Consider the following 22056-nt stretch of genomic DNA (forward strand, 5'->3'; position numbering starts at 1 on the left):
TAAGGATTTGGACCCGTTTTCAGTACTTCCAATTTAGACCATCAGGTTAATTATCATTTATCTATATCCTGCTATTTTGTATTTCTTCTCTATTTAATCATTTTCAAGGACCACTTTGTATGATGAATTGATTGTAAAAATGAAAATAACCTACCATCTTTGAACTCTCCATGTCATGATATGGTACCAAGCACCATAATTTATCAACATAATATTATATCCCCCATAGCTAGCTTTAGCTAGCCTAACTTTATCAAAACTCTGCTAGAGAGCTTCATATAAAATTCTTTACGGTGCGGCATGTAAAACTGTTTAATAATACTGTAGTACAAAACAACAGACTTTATATATACAAATACTAATTCATTATTTTGATCACGATAAAAATCGTTCGTTGTATAGTAGGTATGGTATAATCGTCTCCGTCGCTCAATTCTCTGTTCTTTATTGGTTTCGTTATTATTATTTCGCTAAATTTACTTCACACGTTGGCTACAATGTATGTTGAATTAAGTATACGAAAAACTAGCTGTACCCGCGGTGTTACCCTCAATTAAAAGAGATTTTGAAAATTTTTGTCGTTACTGTATAAATTAATCAAGCCTTCTTGAGAAAAATGCGCTAAAAATCTATTTCACGAACTTTTACAAAACTCTTTAAAAAACACAATTCCTATATAGGGTACCATAGGAACTGTGAATGTTTCCGGGATCAAATTAGCCTATGTCAAAAAATCATGTATTTGCTCAACAAAAATTAAAACAATTATCTATCCCACAGGATGTATTAACCTCGAAACTGCGTTCACTCGCTGATCTACTGGTTGACCATGACTTTAATCGGATCGAGTTAGCACGGGTCTGCGAGTTTTTGATCCCTGTGATTGCGTTTACTCACTGATCCACGAGTTGGTCATGCCCTTAATGGGGTCGAGTTAGCATGGATCTGTTAGTTTTTTGGCCCTTGCAATAACCCTGAAATTTCCGTTTACTCAAATTATTTTCCCAATATCCGTATCCAAACTGAGAAACACTTGCCGCAGTTGTTTTATCATCGAGTCATTTTTGTACCGAGTTGTTTGAACCGGAGTTGTTAGTGTTTATATTTTCCAACTTTCCTTCTGTGTTTTTTCATACCGATAGCTTAAATATGATGTTATCATGCTCATTTGAAAACACAGTACTTTCGAACAAGTCGTATAGAGAAAGTTTGATAGATTAGTCAAAAGGAAGCCACTCACGAAGTTTCAAGTAGATATGTATTAATCATTTAACAAAAAGGATGCTCTCTCTCGGAATGGATGCTTTTTTATGTATTTTGAAATGATTAAAAAATAATAATTTGAAAAAGTGATGGATTCTTCTTTAACGTTAGCGTTTTAGATAAGTTTAAGTATTTCTTAACAAAATTATCATGAAGCTAGCGTGTGAGTAGACGCGAAATTATTTATATATGTAAAATGATAATTCTTATGAAGAAGTGGAATATATAAGTGTATCAGTATTTATATATCTGACAAACTTGTTTGTTTCTAAAGATAACATTTATTTTTGGTTTTAATATTATACCAACCTATTGTATTATATTATTTTTATATGTAAAATGAATTGAGACTTTGTGGTATAATCGACCAATAATCATTTTTACACCATGTTCTAAAAATAATAATTTTCTAACACATAACAGCAGCAATAGCTATTACTTCCAACTGACGGTCAAGCGCTAATAAAATCTCTAACTAAACATCACATGGATTCAAAGCCATTAAAGATAATCAGATGTATTTCAGAAAATCCGAAATTGTTACAGTCAGACATAGCGGCCAAACTTATAACACCGCTTTTTTTAGTTCGCGGGTTAAAAAAGAAACTTACAAATTTTCGTGGGTTTTTTTTGCAAGTTGACAGACCTATATGAGCCACTATGTATATCAATTCTCATTATTACCCTTTTCTTAAATAGGTTGACCCATTTTTCCAATTCATGCATGTGTGTCATAATTCAAATGGATGAACCTTATGGTTTGATTTGTTACACACAGTAATATGAAGTTGACATATTTTTTAAAAATAATTCTTTAACCAGGTACCAATCACATGAGAATATTTAAATATTGAAACATGCAAAAAACATGAAATATATGGCATATTATTATAAACAAGCCGTATTGGATATGGCCTTTGGAGATCAATCCAATAACTTTATAATTCAGTAATAAATATTATCTTATTGTATATGATTTCTTTATCGAATTCCATGATTGACCCATCATTTTAAAGCTTATTGTTCTGTCTTATGGAATAATATACTCACGGTCTAAAAATGTACCGCTTAGGAAGAGACAGGCTAGGAAAATAATATTAAGGTATTTTGATATTGTAAAAATGAAATACCGAAAATTTGAAATTTTGTTTATCCATTAATCATCTTTTTATACGTCTTTTGTGAAAAGTTCATACCGATTCTCTGTAAGTTTTATGAAACTATCAGTACTTTTACCAAAAAAAAATTTTTCATTTTTCGTAGTTCTTAATTTTGATATGATTATGAAGCTTAAAACTTGAGGAATATTGATAAAAGTTTTTTATGTAAATGGTAAATATTTTAAAAGCAATTATTGACTAAAAAACCAACATTTCAGTTTATTTGTAACACTTTCGTTTTATGCAATTTGTATAACATATCTGTAATAAAATTGCCTACAAATAAAAAGAAAATCTGTTTTTAGCCGCACGGATCAAGCTAGTGACTAGTCTTTTATTAGTCTCTCTATTAGTCTCTTATTAGTCTCAATTGCAGGAATTATAGTTAATTCAAATTTGTTTTGCTGTAAAATACAAAAAAGTACAAATAGGTATGAATATTGCGAGTTTTCATTGTGAACTCCGGTAAACAAAATACAAGTATCATAAAACCACCCTTTTTCGGGATGAAAACAGAAATTTTCTATTCTAAAATTAATATGGCATATTATTATAAATAATATGTAAAATTAGATACCTTTCTATATCCCCGACATCTAAAAACGGAAACATTTGTTTAGTAACTTGAATTTCGTGATGATAATTTAGTTCTTTTATTCCTTTTCCAGCGAGTTCCACCGCTTCGGGTAAATGATTTGATCGAAGATCTTAAAGATGGTACGAAATTGCTTGCATTATTAGAAGTGTTATCCGGTGAAAAATTGGTATGTTTTTTTTTTTTCCTTGTTGTTCTAAATATTTGAAATTTTTTAAAAATATTTATTTTGTTATTTTTAGCCCGTGGAGAGAGGGCGAAATCTTCGTCGGCCACACTTTTTAAGTAATGCAAATACAGCTTTACAATATTTAGCAAGTAAAAAAATTAAACTTGTTAATATAAATTCAACCGATTTGGTGGATGGGAGACCACCAGTCGTTCTTGGCCTTATTTGGACAATTATTTTATACTTCCAGGTAAATTTTTTAAATTATTTTTTAAAATTTATTCTTAAATTTTTATGTTTTAGTATTTTTATTATTTTATCTTAAAATAATTTTCTTCTATTAAATGTTTGTTGAATGAATGTAAGATACAAAAATGTAAAATTTTGAACGAACACCAGAACATGATCTGTGAAAAACTTTTTAAAATCTTTATTTTTAGCGTACATCAGTATATGTTGTTATAAAAACTGCACTTGATGAGAAAGATAACGTATGAATTAATTAATTTATATTTTCATATATTTTTTCTAGACGCTTTTCTTTCCCAATATTGTAGAATTTTCTAAATGGATATTTTCAATAAGTTTTTTTTACATTTTTCGTATTTATGCAAACAGTTTATTTTTTAATTTTCATTTTATTTTTATTTTAAAGTAAATAATTAGCTTAGGTGCAATTAGGGTACTTAGGGTATACTTGAAAATAGCACATAAAGGGTATAATAAGAAAATTGCTGTCGTATTTTTGAAATATTAATTATTATCTATAAAATATTAAACTTTTGAGAGATGAAGTAAATAAAATTACACAACGGATAGAGAAAATGATTTAAAAATTAACATACAAGTCTAAAATAGATCAAAGTTTATGAAGATAGAAAAAGTTTCAACCACAAAAAAGCGACCACTTTTTTATAAGCTTTAATCCGATTATTTCTACTGAAGAAGCTTATCTCATACTTTATTTGCAGGCCATCTATCAAGGCAGTCCAATATCTACCCTTTAAGGGTTTTTTCTACCCTTATTTATTTATCCTTTGATAAATTTATTTAATCATCTCCAAAAGTTTGCTTAGTCATTATATCGAATATCAGAATATCATTAAAGTAAAATAACTAAATAAAAATTAAAAAGCTTTTTAATTACTGTGGTAGCTTGATGAACCGGACTAATTGTTGTCATTAAGCATTCGTATATCCGAAAATCCGAATAATTGATAGTCCGGATAATCCCACGAATCGGTATTATACTGAGGGTGGGATAATCGAGTTTCCACTGTATTGAGAAAAGAGTCACCAAGCTTAAAAGGACATAGGAAGGTAGCTTATTTTGGGTAGAATTTTTTTAAATTAGAAATTTTTGATATAGTAATTTTAATATCGCACAATGTACATAATAGTTTGTTTTTATTTATCACACAAGCTTCGTAGTAGGAATTTTGGAATAAGACTGGTAAGTTAATAAGTCTTGGGGACATATCTACACGTAATATTACAAAAAATATTTAGTGCTAAAATTCATTAAAACTATCTAAAATCATACATAATTGACACCCTTGTACAATTGTATAAACTGGCGACAAAACGGTAAAAATTTGCGTTATTGTGGGTAGATTTAAAAACCATTCTTTGTTCGTACAAAGAATACAGATGTATCATGAAGACTATAAGAGAAGGAGACTTAACTCTGGGCTTTGAGTGGGCCCGTACACATCCGGAACTCGCACTTGTAAGTTCACTTCTCTGAATTTGGTGGCGCTGATTGTATTTCATGGCCATAGCGTATAATCATCAAATTCAGATAAGCGAACTTACAAGTGCCGGATGTATATGAGCTCATCGAATTCATTTTCCGAGATCCAGAGTTAAATCTCCTTCTCTTATAGTCTTCATATGAGTCTTCATACACATAGAAGCTCAAATGTATATGTGTTTCTGTCCTCACCATTCTATTAGTTGGTCCTGAGTTAACCAGTGGGCTTAGGCTTTGCATTGGTTTGGTGTATTCACCGATAGATAGCTGCACTCTAATCTGTATTCAAATAGAGTGCAGAATAATACATATTAGAGTGCTAATGCATATGTAAATGAGGACCAACTAGCAAAATAGTGAGAACAAAAACACATATACATCTGAGCTTCCATGTGGATATCTCAATATCTGTCTTTGGTTCGGATAAAATACAAATCCATTATGACAATATACAGCTGAAACGTAAATTCTTCCAATTTTGTTCGCTACAAGTCGCTAGTTACTACAAATCAGTACGGTTTCAATAGCTTGAATAAATTATTATCCATAATTTGTAAAATATAAAAGTAATTTCTTTGAGCTTATTAGTAAAAGTATCAATATTAGGTCAATTTTTTTGTTTCAATTGTAATTAATTTTAAATTAATTAATTTAGATTGAAGAAAATAGTCGCGCTTTGGAGTACTTAGGACAATTTGGCAGCATGAGCAGTTTGGATAGTGCTGGAACTAGCTCATCAATGACAAAGGACAAATGGAAACAGGGAGCACGTAAAACATTATTACAATGGGTAGCAAATGCCTTGCCAAAGTATGTACTTGAGTAAAATTAATTATTTTCTTAATGTATTTTTATAATAATTGCATTCCAATCCCTAACTTTAAAAGCAATTACGTTTAGATGCATTCGTCTTTTTATAATTTATTATCATTAAACTTGTTTAGAATAATACAAATCATAATCTTAATATATAAATCTCGTGTCACAATGTTTGTCCTCAATGGACTCCTAAACCACTTAACCGATTATAATAAAATTCGCACACCATGTGCAGTTCGATCCAACTTGAGAGATAGGATAGTTTAAATCTCAAATTATAGTCGCAATTTTAATTTATTGCTAATTATTTGTCTGTTATTATTTGACAGTCACAATTATCTGTTAACTCCAAATGATTCTAACAGATGTCGATACCTTTCGACTGGGTTGAGTAAGTAATCAATAGATGGCGCTGCTATGGTAAATAGTTTTATCAAAATAATGTACTAAGTATTGTACACATTGAAAAGGTCTACAGAAAAGTCCGTGATGGTATATGACTATCTCTTATGCATTGCACCTTCAACGTAGCATTGCACCCGTGCGAAGCCGGGGCGGGTCGCTAGTCTATAATAAAATAGCAACCATATTGGCAGTCTATATTTAATATAAATAATACAAGTGTGTGAAAAGCCACATGGTGCATCATCGAACATCTTCTGTAGAATTTAATCAAATTTCATTTTTCATCTGAACATTCCTAGTTAAAAAAGTAATTTTTAAAGGGAATTAATTTAAATTTAATTCCCTTTTCGTAAAATATTTAATAAAACATATTTAATATGCAAAAATAAACATTTTTAAAAATGGAAAAAATTCTTAACTTTAAAATGGCTGCATTCAGACTTAATTTATTAGTTTTGACAATTTCATTTATAAGTCCGTGAAAAAGTACTTATAATTTAGTAATCGGACTAGTTCTTCAAAATGTCATAATGTCTGCCTGTCATATTGAAGGTTTCAATTAGATTTCTTTCAAAGGATCATTAGTTTTGTATGATAAGTAGCAAAAAATTAATTATTAACTCAGATACTTGCCATGAAATCAATATTATACAATCTAAATTATAAGATGTTTGGTCAAACATTAGAGCTATGTTTTAGAATCAAAGCGAACCCACCTTAGAATCATTACCCTAATAGCCAGAGCAAAAAACCTCCCCCCGTCAACTTGAGTTTACATTCGAGGAATACTCCTGAAAATTTTCCAACAAGACAATCTCTTCTGTAGAAAATTGCAGAAAAATAGTCCCCGGTTATTAGCCTACATGTAATGTTTAAACTATGAAAGAATGTAAGAAAAAAAGTTTTGGAATGCAATTAATTTAAAAAATTTACTATACGGCTAACATTCTTAATTTAAAATATTTATTTCACAGGGACTTGGGTGTCGAAGTAAAAGACTTTGGCCCAAGTTGGCGTGATGGTGTTGCATTCTTAGCCATAATCGATGCCATTAAAGCAAATTTAATAAATATTGCTGACATGAAAAAAGAATCAAATAAAGTACGTTTAGAAACTGCATTTGATGTTGCCGAAAGTGAACTTGGTATAGCGCGTCTTTTGGATCCAGAAGATGTAGATGTACCAAAACCAGATGAGAAATCTATAATGACATATGTTGCACAATTTTTACATAAATATCCAGAACCAAAGAGTACTGGACCAGATGCCGTTGCAGCTATACAAGCTGAATATAATGAATTAACTACTTGGCTGTTATTAAAAACACAATATTTGGATCATTTACAACAGACAAACTCTTTACCATTAAATTACAACGAATATAAAACATTTAAGTCTGAAGTTGATGAGAAGTTTATTATTTACGATAAATTACGTAGTTTATTGGAATCACAATCAGTTATTTCAATAACGATCGAATCATGGCGTGAAATTGAACGTTTATGGACAAAATTAGAATCACAATTACGTTATTGGTTATGGCTCTTGGATGCACGTTTACCTGGTGAATTTGGTGAAATCGGTAAATGGTTAGCAGAAGCTGAAAAATTAATTTATAATGATGAAATACCTACTGTAATGAACGAAGAGACTGCTAGTATTATAAGTAGAAAATTAGAAGAGCATAAAGCATTCTTTGCTCGACTTCCAGAAATTGTTGATAAATTTCAAAAAGCTGTTAATGCACCAATACCCTCTGATATACCTATCGAACAAATTAATAATATGGCTGCCAGATTAAATGCAATTGGACCAAAAGCAACACAACGACGTATTCGTTTGAAATTCTTAGAACATAAATGTTGCCTTATTGCATTTTTACAATTAACTGAAACAAAATTGAAAGGTTGGTCTGTAAAATATGGACGTGTTGATAAAGTTGCACAACTTTTAGAACAATATAGAAATTTTGTATCACGTAATCGAATTTTCCAAGAATTTAACAAAGCATACATTGATATGCAAGCGGTTGTCGAAGAATACAAGCGTGATGGATTAATAGATCAAAAAGAAGCAGCATCTACTGATAAATTTATGAGAGATACAGCTGAACGTTGGAAAAATGTTTCTATGGAATTACGTTGTGTACAAAGTATGTTAGAAGAAGTAGTTGCCTATTGGAGACGTTGGGATAGTTTAGTTCCCGAATTTGAAGAATGGCTTAATCAAGCTGAACCTGCATTACAATTAGATGAAGATCCAAAAATGGAGTTCTTCCAAGATATTAGTATTTGGAAGGATAAATATCAATTACTAGGAGATACAGTTAGTTTTTTGATTGCAACTTGTGAGGAACCAATTGCTTTAGAATTAAGAACTCAATATGGATTAATAACTAATCGATGGGAAAAAATATTTGCTAATACTAAACAATACATGCATGCCGGTAATTTAATTCGAAATCGAAAAGAATTTCGATTAGGTGTAGAAAAATTAAGTAAATGGTTGAGAAACGCTGAAAGTACTTTAGCATCGCAACCGTTTGGTTCGACACAAAAAATTAAAGATCATAGTGAAAAATTGCTGAAATTACAATCAGAAATCGAAGAAATTGAAGAATTATTTAAAACAATTAGTAAAACTTTCCAAACGTTGATACAAGATTTATCAAGAGATGAAGTAGATAGAATGATGAATACGTTGAAAAAAGAAAAGGAATCGTTAGTGAAAGTACGAGCTTTGATACCAATGCAAATACATTTATTCAATCAATTACTTGTACAACAAGAATCTTTAGAAGCTGGCCAAAAAGAAATACATCGTTGGTTAGACGAAGCCGAATTATTATTAGGCTCGTACACATTAGCGAATGGAAAAGATGCCGTACAAAGTCAACTTGAACGACACAAAACATTCTTTTCACGTACTTTATATTACAAATCAATGTTAGACAGTAAAAATAAAGTATTTAACAGCATTATTAAATCGGTTGATAATAATGCTGAAATTGATACTAGCGAGGAACAACTTAAGATGAAAGAATTAAATGAAAGATTTGCTTATGTTTCACAAAACGCACACACTTGGGAACAAAAACTTCAAGAGGCTGTACGATGTTGGCACAATTTCCGTGAAAATGAACGTTTAATTTCTGATTGGCTGGGTAAAGCAGAATCGCTTATCTCTGAAAAACATATTGATAGTAAACAAGCTGTTGAAACGCACAAAATATTCTTTGAACGAGTTAATGAAAAATGGATACATGATTTAAGTCAAGCTGCACAAGATTTGAAAAACTGTTTACCAACGGATCAACAAAAACAAATTACAAAATCTGTTGAACGTTTACAATCAAAATGGAAAGAAATTTTATCATTTGCTCCATTACATTTAATGAGATTAGAATTCCGTTTAGATGAATCAGCATTTTTACAATATTTAAAAGAAATCGAAAAGGAATTAAATACCGAACAACAGGCGTTCACAAAACAAGAAGATGTGGAGACAATAATTGAACGTAATAAAGATTTCTTTGTTACAAAAGGCACAATATTACAAGTCGAAAAATGTTTGAAGAATTTAGAAAAAATTAGTACCGCATACTCACAAATACAACCCGAAGATACAACATTAACTGATGCATTGAATCAAGCGGAAAGTCAATGGGAAAGTTTAGCACAAAAGGTTGAAAGTATGCGACAGACATTACAACAAATACCCGAACAATGGAAAACTTATCATGAAAAGTTCACATCAATGGTCAAGTGGATGAATTTAGTTGATGAAACTCTTAAAAATATTTTGAATGAAGTCAATACCATGAAAGAATTTGAAAAAGAGAAAGCCGTGTTCCAGGTAAATTAAGTTCTAGTTTATTTAAACTCTTCAAAAATATACAGGCTGGACCATTTTAATGTATTATGACTAATAGCTTGTTTTGTTGATAGCCAATAAAAAAAGAATTTAAATAAAAGTTGCAGAGTTTGATAGAGAACATTATGTTCTGGCATCAGATTGGACTTAGTTCTCCGGGTTGCTTTAATTGTCAATTTATATCTTATTGGTCCACCCTGTATACATATTTATTTTTACCCACACATTCATATAAATATTTCTCGAGACTATAGTTCGCATTTTACCTTAAAAAAACTAATTCAATTTATCCCATACTCTGTTTCCCCAATTAAATTTAAAATAATAATTTCTTTCTACTTTTTTCTTGCGCACAGTTAAGGATACTAATGGTAAATTTGAATAAAATTATTACTAATTTATAATTAATTCAGGTATAAATCTTAAGTTTAATTCTCTATCATTGTACTTACAGAAAATATGCCGAGAAGCCGATTCGAAACGTGAAGATATGAAGTGGTTAGTACAAACATTGGATGCTTTATCCTCACATTGTACTGAAGCTGAAGCTATTGCCGAACAACAAAAATTGGAAGCATTAATAAACCGTTACAAAAATTTGATACCAACCATTGAAGTAACGATGGTAAAAACTGAAGTATATTCAAAATGTTATACATATCGCAAAGAAGTACGCGAAGTTTGTAAATTGTTGAAGAAAGTTAAAGAGGATTCAAATATAAAATCACAACCAGAAAACTTAGAAGGAGTAAATCAATCAATTATTCAACAAGAAACCGCTGTAAGTCAACTCGATGAACAAAGAGTTAATATTATGTCGATGCTTCAACGTGGTAAAGATTTATCAAAGGATACCAATGCACCCAAATTTGTTAAAGAAGAAGTACAATCTTTAGAAACCGGATGGAACGAAGCCTATGAACAAACCGTCTTGAAATTGAAACATTTGAAAGAGACTCACAAAGTTTGGACGAATTATACAGAACAAAAAGATGATATAATGTCCCTCTTACAAAAGGCTGAGCAAGAATTAAATCGCATTGCTCCTGGTCAACACAATTCTAGCAACTTAGCTTCAGATTTACAAGCCAAACAAGAAATGAGTATAAAATTACGGAAAGCAACAGAAGAATTACTTAAACGCTTACGTGATTTATGTGGCAATTTATGTTCAATTGCAACACCTGAGAAACAACCACTTCTACAAAAAGAGGTAACCGAAATAGAAAAACGTCTTTTGGTGACACTTGAAACAGTTCAAGAGAGAGTAGTTTATTTACAACAATTCAATACAAAATGGACTCACTTCCAATCTCAATTAGGAGAATTACAAACCTGGGCTCAACATACTGGACCAGCACTCTTGCAAGCATTGCAATCTGAAGATGTAACCCCTGAAGAGAGAGTTATAAAATCAACTAAATTACAAGAGCAATTACACGAAAAAATACAAATTTTAGACGCATTGAATAACGAAGCTGTTGAAATATTAAGCAGCGACGATGAAAATCTAGAAGCGCAAAAATTGAAAACGGAGGTTGTTAAATTACAGAAACAAGTTGTAGCCCTAAATACAACTGCACAAAATCAATCTCAAGTTGTTGTAACAGACTTAGAAAAATGGAAACAATATCAAGCTGAACTTCAAACTATTAAACCATGGATTGAAGAAGCTGAAGTAAAAGTTTCAATGGGAATGCCAAAACCTGTCAGTTTAGAAGAAGCTGTCCAACTTCAAATTCAAGCCAAAGAATTTGAACAACAATGCGACAGACAATTAGTTAAATTACAAGGAGTTGCAGGAATTACCCAACAAATGGCGGTTAAGTCTGGTTCAAGAGATGAAATAGATGCACTTCACTCAAGATGGACTGTTGTACAAAATAATGCAGCTCAGTGGGCAAACAAATTGGATAAATTAGTTGCAAACTGGCAACAATTTGATGCAAATGCAAATAAATTAGAAACATGGATTACAGAAAGTGAAAAATTGATTGCTCAACATAGTGTCAATTTAAATACACCCCAAGTTGATAAATTAGAAGCGGAATTATCAAAGTTGAAAGCTTTTAACAATGAAATATCCGAACAACAAGCAAAATTAATTACTTTAACTCAAACTTCAGACAAAATAGGACATGGAATTGCTTTACAAGGAGCAAGTGCCGTTAAAGGTCGAGTCGCCGAATTAAAAACTCGCGTAACACAATTAACTGAAGCAACAAGAGGTCGAATCAATGAAATATCTGATGCAATTTTAGCGCGCCAAGAATTCGATCATAAATTAGCAAACTTTACAAATTGGATGGATCAATTGCGTGTTCAATCTGGTCAAATTGATCAAATAAATGCGGATAAGGTTGATGGATCTTTACAGAAAGTGCATGCACTGTTACAAGAACATTCTGAAAAACAACCGTTATTTAATTCGATTTACGATGAAGTAAAGAATTTAGCACTTCATAGTACACCCGAAGAAGCTAAAATATTAAACGAAACTTATACAACCATGGTAAATACATATCAAAAATTGCAAGGCAATTTAGAACAAAAGAAAATTGCTTTCCAAAAATGGTCAGAATTGTTAAATTGGAACGATGACGCAAATCGACATTTGCAACACGTTCAATATCAATTAGAAAATCAAAAATTACAACCACAAGATATTGAGAAATGTGTCTTAGAAATTGATGAAATTTTATCCAAAGTTGAAACTTGGAAATCTGCAGTACCTGTCATTGATTCAGTTACAGAAATTCAAGTACGTGACAAGAACACTGGTAAACCACTATCAGCGGCAAATTTAATCCGAGACGTAGAAGTTAAAGCTGTAAATCTAAAATCACAACTTGCTTCTAAAAGTGACGTATTACAAAAATTAGGTTCCCATTGGAATCACTTCCAACAAATACAGACAAATATAACAAACAATTTAGATAAAGTCCAATCTCAAATTGATAATCTTCCAAAACCAATCGAAAACTGTGAACAACTGGAAGAAGTTATACAAACAATTTCGAAAATATTATCAGTACTTCATGAGAGTCAAAACGAAAAAGATCATTTACATGAAGCTGGTACTCAATTAATGAACGAAGATCAAGATAAAGCCTCAACAATTCAAAATAGTATCACAATTATTGATGAAAAATGGGATGCAATTGAATCTTTGTTGAAACAAAATAAAACAAAATATGCTCAAATTTTATTATCTTGGAAAGAATTTAATCAAGCGAAACAAAAAGTCGAAAAAGAAATTAACCGTGCTGAAGAATTAAGTACAAACACAGAAATTCCAAACGATTTAACCCAAGCAACGGTTACAAATGAAGCCACGAAAAAAGCATTAGAAGTTCTTAAAAAATCGAAAATTCATTTAGATAAAATGGATGTGAAAAAACAATTAATTATTAAACAAGCTGAAACTTTACCAGAATTTACACCAAAATTGATTTCACAAGCTGATGGTGTTCATAAAGCTTGGCAAAACGCATACGATAAAATATCCAAACGTGCACAAAATCATGAATCCCAAGTAATTATTTGGAAACAAATTGAAGAAACGAAAAATAATTTATTACCATGGTTGAGTGACATGAATGAAAGTTTAACGAATATTTTGAATAATCCAAGTGAATTTAAAATTGGCCAAGCAAAATATTTGAAATATAAGGAAGAGTTACCATCAAAACTTAATTTAAAACAAAATATTATTGCAAAGGGTACACAATTGAAAGATATCAATAATGGAGAATCAATTCCGAATATTGAATCATTAATTAAATTATTAAATGAAGAATTTGCCGATTTACAAGTAATTGCTAATAAATTGGAATCAATAACAGCAACTTTCGAAGAAAATGAAAAAGATGTACGAAGTGAAATACAAAAAACTAGTAAAATCATCAATGATTTACGTGAAGCAATTATGCAATGCGAAGATTTATCTGGTGAAAATACAGCCATTTTAGATAGATTACGTAAGGTCAAATCATTGAAAAATCAATTAGATAATTGTTTTGTTATCATCAAAAATATTGATCAAAAAGTTGGTAAAGTAGTTCAAGAATATCCAGCATTCGGTGAAACAACTATTCCAAAAGAATTAAATATTTTACAAAAACGTTGCGAAGGTGTTTTAACTCATTCAAATAAAATTGAAGGTGTTTTATTAGGATTCTTAAGAAAATTCCATACTGAAAAAGCTGGAGCTTTACAACGAATTATTTCAACACAAAAAGAAAAAGTACTTTGGTGTGCTCCTGAACCTGGAAGTGATCGTTATAACTTAGAAGTGAAATTATATTCCTTAAAAGATGTAACATCCCTCTTAGAAGATTGTCAACAAAGGTATACCGATTTAGATGAATCTTTGAAATTATTAACTAACGTCGAAACACCTGACGTAATTAAACAATTAAGTGAAGAAAAGAACTCGATTCATGAGGATCTTGAAAGTTTAAAGATTGCACATAAAGATACTGAAAAACAACTACAGAAAAATATTGATTTATGGCAAAAATATGAATTATCCTCAGAAAATATATCGTCATGGTTGAAAGATATTGAAAATAAATTACGTTCCGAAACAATTAATCAAATTGATATTGGAACAATTGATAAGAAAATAAAAGAAATTCAGGATTTACAAAATCAAGTACACAGTCATGAAAATGAAATTCAAGAACTTACACTTTTATCGGAACAAATACCACAAGAATCCGATTCAAGAATAACACAATATGTATCACATTTGAAAAATCGTTATCAAACGGTAGTGAAATTTATTTCTACATCACTTGAACGATTTGAAAATTTAAATAAAAACAAAGATGTTTATCGTCAATCTGTTAAAAATGTTGAAGATTGGTTAAAATCGGCTGAGGAAAAAGTTAATGGTTTTTCAAAATTGGCAACTGTTTCTGCTAAACCAAATCAAAAAACATTAGATCGTTTGAAAGAATTTGTGGAAGAACGTGATAAAGGACAAAAATTATTAAACGAAGCTGTTGATGCTGGTGAAGCATTATTTGCTGGTGTAACTCCTGAAAATCGTGAAGAAATTCGATTAGAATTGCGTGCTCTACGAGATGCTTCTGAAGCTCTTGTTGATAAAGTTAACTCAATTTACAAAGAGATTGAAACAATTTTATTAAAGAGATCTTCAATACAAGAAAACCATTCACAATTACAACGATGGATTGTGGATATTCAACAAAAAATTGGTACAAGTTTACCACTTGACTCAACTTTACCCGAGAAAAAGGCTACTTTGCATCATTTAAAAACACTTAGTCAAGATGTTGATGTCCATAAAAACTTATTAAAACAATTGGAAGACAAAATTCAATCTTTATTAGAATCCGATTCCGATGTTATATCTGTATTTAACAAAAATTTGGAAGAGTGTGAAACATTGGCTACAACTTTAGCTAGTCAAACTGAAGAAGCTGATAAGCGCATTAATAATCATGAAACATATCAAAAAAGCTTAGAAAAAGCCCGAGATTGGTTACAAGCATTAATTGCTGAAGCTAGTTTAGTTACCGAAGAAAGTCAATTGGAAAAAGATGGAGCAGATACAAAAATCGCCATTGTTCAAAATTTATTACAACAAAAAGAAGAAGGTGATAAAATCATACAAACTTGTAGCGATCAATTACAAACTGTATTACAAGAGACGAATATAAAAGGTCATCCAGCTTTATTAAAAGGACTTGATGATCTCAGAGCAGAATGGGTAAATTTCTTAGAATCATGTAACGCTACACAATCAAATTTGAACGAATTATGTTCGAAATGGAATAAATTTGAAAAATTAATTGATGAATTAGAGACATTTGTAAAACAAAAAGAACTTCAAGTCAAAGATCAAAGTTTACGAAATACACTTGAATCAAAACAAGAACATCTTGGTAAACTTCGAGTTATAGAAGATGAAATATTATCGAAAAATGATGTTTTTAATAATGCGTTAGTTCAAAGTCAATCAATTGAAGGTGATTCTGAACTTCAAACAAAAGTTTCACATTTAATGACACGTTATCAATCATTGAAAAATAACTCGAAAGAAGCTATTGGACGTTATGAATTATTTGTAAAAGAACATAAAGCATTTAATGATTCATACGCTACGTTTATAGAATGGCTTTCGACACAAGAAAAGAATTTATCAGAATTGAGTCAAATTGTTGGAGATTTAACGGTGTTACAAGATCGACAAAAATCAATTCGAGATTTAATTGAACTTCGTAATAAAGAAAGTGCGAAATTTGATGCATTAATTGATCAAGGTGAAAAATTATATGTTCATACATCACCTGATGGTCGAGAAATAATACGACAACAATTAAAGAATTTACGTACAATTTGGGAAAGTTTCTCTGATGATTTACAAAATGGTAGCAATAAATTAGATCATTGTTTAACACAATTTGCTGAATTCACAACATCTCAAGAACAATTGACTAAATGGTTAAAAGATGTTGAGAAAGCAATGCAACAACATACTGAATTAAAAGCATCTTTGCAAGAAAAACGGGCACAATTACAAAATCATAAATTGATGCATCAAGAAATTATGTCACATCAACAGTTAGTTGAGTCTGTATGTGATAAAGCTCAACAACTTGTTGATCAAACACAAGATAAATCATTGAATGTGTATCTACAATCGATTAAACATTTATTCAAAAGTATTGTACAAAAATCAAAAGATTTATTGGATAATTTGAATGAGTGTGTTGAAAATCATGAGAAATTCAATAATCAAACAAAACAATTCCGTGATTGGATTAATACGGAATCAGAGAAATTAGTTGAATGTGATGATATTACTGGTGAAAAAACTGATATCAATAAACGATTGTTAAGTATTGCATCAATGAAAGAGAATCAAAATGAAGGTTGTAAGATTTTAAATAAAATTGAAGAGACATTTGATACGGTTGCCAAGAGTACATCAACTACTGGAAATGAAATGTTACAACATGAAATTGATGACTTAAAATCAAGCTTAAAAGAACATCTTCATGAAATAGGTAAATTTATTTATTAACTATTTTATTTACAAGGTATACAAAAAGTTTCAGAATAGCTGAAACCAAACTAGGAAAATAATGGTTTTAGAAAAAAGGTTCAAAAGAATTTCTAATAGAGAATCAATATTTTTATTATGAATATTCTACTGTAGCACAAGTATTCAAAGTCCCTGATACATGATACTTTTCATAGCTTTTGCTATCTCAATTTATTATATCACTTAACATATGAGGTGTATACTTCAATGGAAAACACACATTACGTATTTTCATTTGAACGAATAGAAATAAAAGTAGTGATGGAGTTGGTTACGTCCTAGACCGAATATCAAGAGAACTCGGGTTCGAGTCCCGGGTTCTCTGTAATTTTTTCATTTCTTTCTAAGTGTTTTTCTATCTCCTGCCATTTAGAATCTAAATTGATAAAGCAACCCGAAGAACTAAGTCCAATCTGATGTCAAAACATGATGCCCCCCATCAAACTCTGCAACTTTTGTTTAAATTCTTTTTTTATTATAGATTAAAATGACCCACCCTGTATATTTCTCAGACATCAGAAATTCTCATTGTAAAATATATTAATTTCTGATCTAGTGCAATCTGTTTTAAAATCACAATCATAAAATAATAATAAATATTTCAGAAAATGTTGAGGCGAAACAACGTAATGCTCTACAGCAATGGCAAGAATTTGAAAAAGAATTAGATAATAAAACAAAATGGTTCCGACAAGCTGAAGCTAAATTCCGTGATCAACAATTACAAGCAACACTTACTGAAAAAGAAAATCAATTAAAGAATTTAAAATCACAACGTGATGTTATCATTGATATGGAAAAAGATGTTGATCAATTTATTGATCGAAGTAACGCATTGTTGCACATTAGCGGGGCTGAGCGTATAAAACCATTAATCTCTCAAATAAGTAATCGGTATCAATTATTACATGTACTTAGCAAGGAAGTAATTAATAGATGGCAAAGTATCGTCGACTATCACCGTGCGTACAAAGATAAATATGAAGATGCAAATAAATGGCTAACTCCTCTAGAAGAACATTTAGCAGCTTTAAAACAAGAATCACAATCTGAAAGTCTAGACGCAAAAGGCAATAGATTACGTGTTTTGTTTGCTGAAGGAGAACAAGGCGAACAAAAAATTAGTAGCCTTATTTCATCTGGAGAACGTCTTTATCCAGAAACAGCAGCAGCAGGTCGTGAAGTTATACGAAATGAATTAAGAGAAATACGAGAACGATGGGAGAAACTTGAAGAAGGTATCAAAGAACAACAAAAATTACAAGATGCCCAATCGTTGCAATGGAGTAGCTATCAAGAAACTTTACAGCAAACAATTGCTTGGTTAGATTCGATGGAAAAATCATTGCAATATGACCCTAATTCATGGACATCGAATCAAGAAGTTAAAGCGAAATTATTTAAATTAAAAGCACTTTTACAGGAAGTATTATCATATAAGAGAGTGATTGAAACAGTTACTGAAAAAGCTCAAGTGTTAATGCAACTTACACAAAATAAATCACAAACTGAAGATGTTCAAAAAACAGTGAAAAATATCAATCAACGCTACAACGATTTAGTTCAAAATGCTAACAAAACAATACAACAATTAGAAAGCACAGTTGATGTATTCCAACAATTCATTGATTTACAGAAAGCACATCAAGATTATCAAAAATTATTATGGGATCAATTGGCTAATTATACCGATTACAGTGGAAATAAGACCGTATTAGAAAATCGATTGACAAAAGTCAACGAAATTTTGGATAATCTACCTGAAGGAAATGTTAAATTACAATTTTTAACCGAACATGTTAACAAAAATAAGGATAAAGTACCACCACGTGCTAAAGATGTTATGGAAAAAGATTTGAATAATCTTAAATTTGATTTTGAAAAGTTTTCAAATTCTGTACGAGATTTGAAGCATAATTTAGAAGAAAGATTACAACAATGGATCGACTATGAGAGTTCCCTTAATCGTCTTCTATCATGGCTTACAGATGCTGAAAGTATTTTAAAGAATTACATCTTAAAATCAACTTTAGAAGAAAAACAAGATCAATTGGAAAAGTATCAAGTAAGAATTCATTTTTCTTTTTTCTTTTATTGTATATATTTCTTTCTTTTTTTTGTTATTATTGTGTGATCTGAATATTTTCCAAAAGTATGCATCAAAGAAAACAAACTGTTAATGAATTTAACCATACCAGAAAATTTTTGTGTTCATCATCGTTAATCTTTTACAATCCATTTCATTTGTTTCAAGTTTACAGAAATTTCATTAACAATTAAAAAGTGATTATTCAGGTTTATTTTTTCAGAATTTATTTATTTTATTTTTTTATTTTTTACAAAACGATTTTTGTTTGGATTTTTTAACATCGAATAAAATATTCATTTAGGATCTGGTAAGAGTAGTTGATTCGCGTGTGCGGGATGTCAAGGAATTCATCTCGTTGGCCGATCATCTCGAACAAGTAAGATAAATAGCCAACTCCGTCATTTTATTTAAAACAACATTACTTGCATCTTTTGGCTCTTGACATTTTTTTTCTTAGTAGAACTTTGGTGGCTGTTTTTCTATATACTTTTGTGTCTACCCCTAAAATAAATATATATATTTTTATAAGTTATTGAATGTAAAATTGTTGCTTAAACATTTTATTTAAAAAAAATGTTTAAAAATAAATGCTATTGCATTTTGTCGTAGAAGCAAATATTGAAAATGTTTTTTATTAAATCGTAGATTATTTATGTTATACTAACAAAAATTTTAAATTATTTTTATTTTTTGTTAAATTATGAAGACTATAACAATTCAAATATGAATTAAAACTCCAATAAAAAATTTTAAAAGTACATTCAAAGAATATCATCTCTTAATGACTCTATTTTTCATCTTTGTGCTAAATTTCGGATACAGGGCTACACTTTGTTGAAACCTGTTAAAAATAGGTTTAATTTGACCAAAATTTGAAAAGAAGAATTCAAATTTAGTTTATCATATTGGGTTTATCAAAATTGGGTATAATTTGGATGTGATAGAGCAAAATTAAATTTTTTGGATTTTGATGATGTCATTAAGTTCAAAAAATCGATTTTATTGATAACACAGCCAAATTTTATTCGATCTAAATAGAATTTTTTTTGAAACCTTCTAATTATGGGTCAAGTTTTTCATCTGTGTTGTTAGTTTCTCGCTACCCTTCACCTTTGTGCTAAATTTAGGGTTTAGGGCCACTTTTTCTTGAAATCGGTTAAATATAAATATAATTTGACCACAAATTTGAAAAGTATGGCCCAAATTTAGTATGTAATTGCAATGTCGTTACAATTCCTTACTTAATTTTGTTCATTATATGCAATTTGTATATCATATCAATAATAAAATTGCCTATAAATAAAAAGAAAGTAAATTACTATATATTATTTCGCTAGTCTGTAGATCTCATCGAGATTTAATAAAGCTAATTTTTTATTTAAAAAAATTTTAAACGATTTCTTGTACCTAACACTTAAGTACATATACTACGTTTAAGTAATTTATTGTGTCTAATTAGTAATTACTAACATACGATAGTCTAAAAGCTGTCTGGCAAAACAATTTCCTTCATGTAACCAAAATCAAAATACTAAAGTAATTGTGTGTTTCCGTTTCTGTTAAAAAAGTACACCCTTAAATAACGGGCAGTAAGCTGACACTGAAGAAGGGAAATTATTAACGGAAAAACCGCTTGTTATTTGGATTTAGAACAGTTGTTAGACTATTAAAAATCATTCGTTTTCATCTACTCGTAAATAAAATTGTATAGTTTCTATTCATCTTTTTAAACTAATATTTCAATTAAAAATCATTTCTTATTTCAGTTATAATTTTTAAAATATAACTAATTAACTAAATTCCTTTCATTTCTATCGTTTTCTTCCAGATTGCATGTTTAATGTTTCTTATTTATAAATTTCATCTCCAGTGCGAGACATAGATAGTACTGCAATTTTTTCTCGAATACTCAAATTGGAAATACGAAAAATATTACTTTTATTTTATAAATTTTACTATGCTTGAAAATTTTGCATGAAATTTTTCTTATATTTATAGCCATTTGTTAGAAAAATGGTAACAAAACTAATACTAGATTCGTCTTCCAGAAGGTTGAAATAAAAAAAAAGTATAATAATTTTTTCTGGTTCTGAATAATTTTATTTCAGCAGAATTTTTATATGCAAAATAGTATCTATGTCTCGCAGTATGAATTATTTTAGATATAAATGTTATTTCAAGCTATTTAATTAAATTTAAACACTTTTGAAGCTTGTGAGTTTGGGATCATATTAATTTTAATTAATTTCCTTTTACAGTCACTTATTTTAAGCTTACGTCAAAATGAAAACGAATTCGATAAAATATCAGATGAATCATCTGAATTAGTACAAAATAGTGGAGATACACGAATATCAGTAAATATTCAACAAATTAGTTCACGATTTCAATCAATTCAAAATACAGCCAAAGAAATTGTCAAGAAATGTGAACAAGCTGTTGCCGATCATGTTGCATATAATGACAAATACCGTCAATGTTCTGAATGGATCCAAACGGCACAACAACGATACGAGAAGTCTGCAGATAGTACAAAAGTTGGTGCCCGACAAGAACTTATCAAACGTTTAGAGAATTTACGTGAATTAATTGAGCAACAAGCAAGTGCAACATCTTTATTAAATAATACAATTGAATTAGGGGAAAAATTATATCCAAGTACATCATTGGAAGGACGCGAAATAACTCGACAACAACTTCAAGAATTACAACAATCGCTTGAGAGCTTGTATGATAGTATCTCAAGTACTGAACGCGAACTTCAAGCAAAACTTTCAAGGTAAATTCATTGCAAGTATTTTGACATAAATTTTCGATTTTAGAGATTCGATTTGATAATGAATGTTTATTGT

General features: G+C 30.0%; 1 protein-coding gene across 1 annotated transcript in view; it reads left to right on the forward strand.

Annotated features, from left to right (window-relative positions):
* The window catches only part of LOC123296958 (nesprin-1), a 124319-nt gene that overhangs the window by 74788 nt on the left and 27475 nt on the right, over nt 1-22056 (forward strand). Inside the window, exons 4-10 of the mRNA XM_044878692.1 lie at nt 3092-3187; nt 3261-3437; nt 5596-5750; nt 7139-10019; nt 10492-17077; nt 17721-19180; nt 21463-21983. Coding sequence (XP_044734627.1) covers nt 3092-3187; nt 3261-3437; nt 5596-5750; nt 7139-10019; nt 10492-17077; nt 17721-19180; nt 21463-21983 — 11876 coding nt within the window. The remainder of the gene's footprint in view (nt 1-3091; nt 3188-3260; nt 3438-5595; nt 5751-7138; nt 10020-10491; nt 17078-17720; nt 19181-21462; nt 21984-22056) is intronic.

The sequence above is a fragment of the Chrysoperla carnea genome, chromosome 3 (assembly GCF_905475395.1).
Source record: "Chrysoperla carnea chromosome 3, inChrCarn1.1, whole genome shotgun sequence".
NCBI classification, from domain to species: Eukaryota; Metazoa; Arthropoda; class Insecta; order Neuroptera; family Chrysopidae; genus Chrysoperla; species Chrysoperla carnea.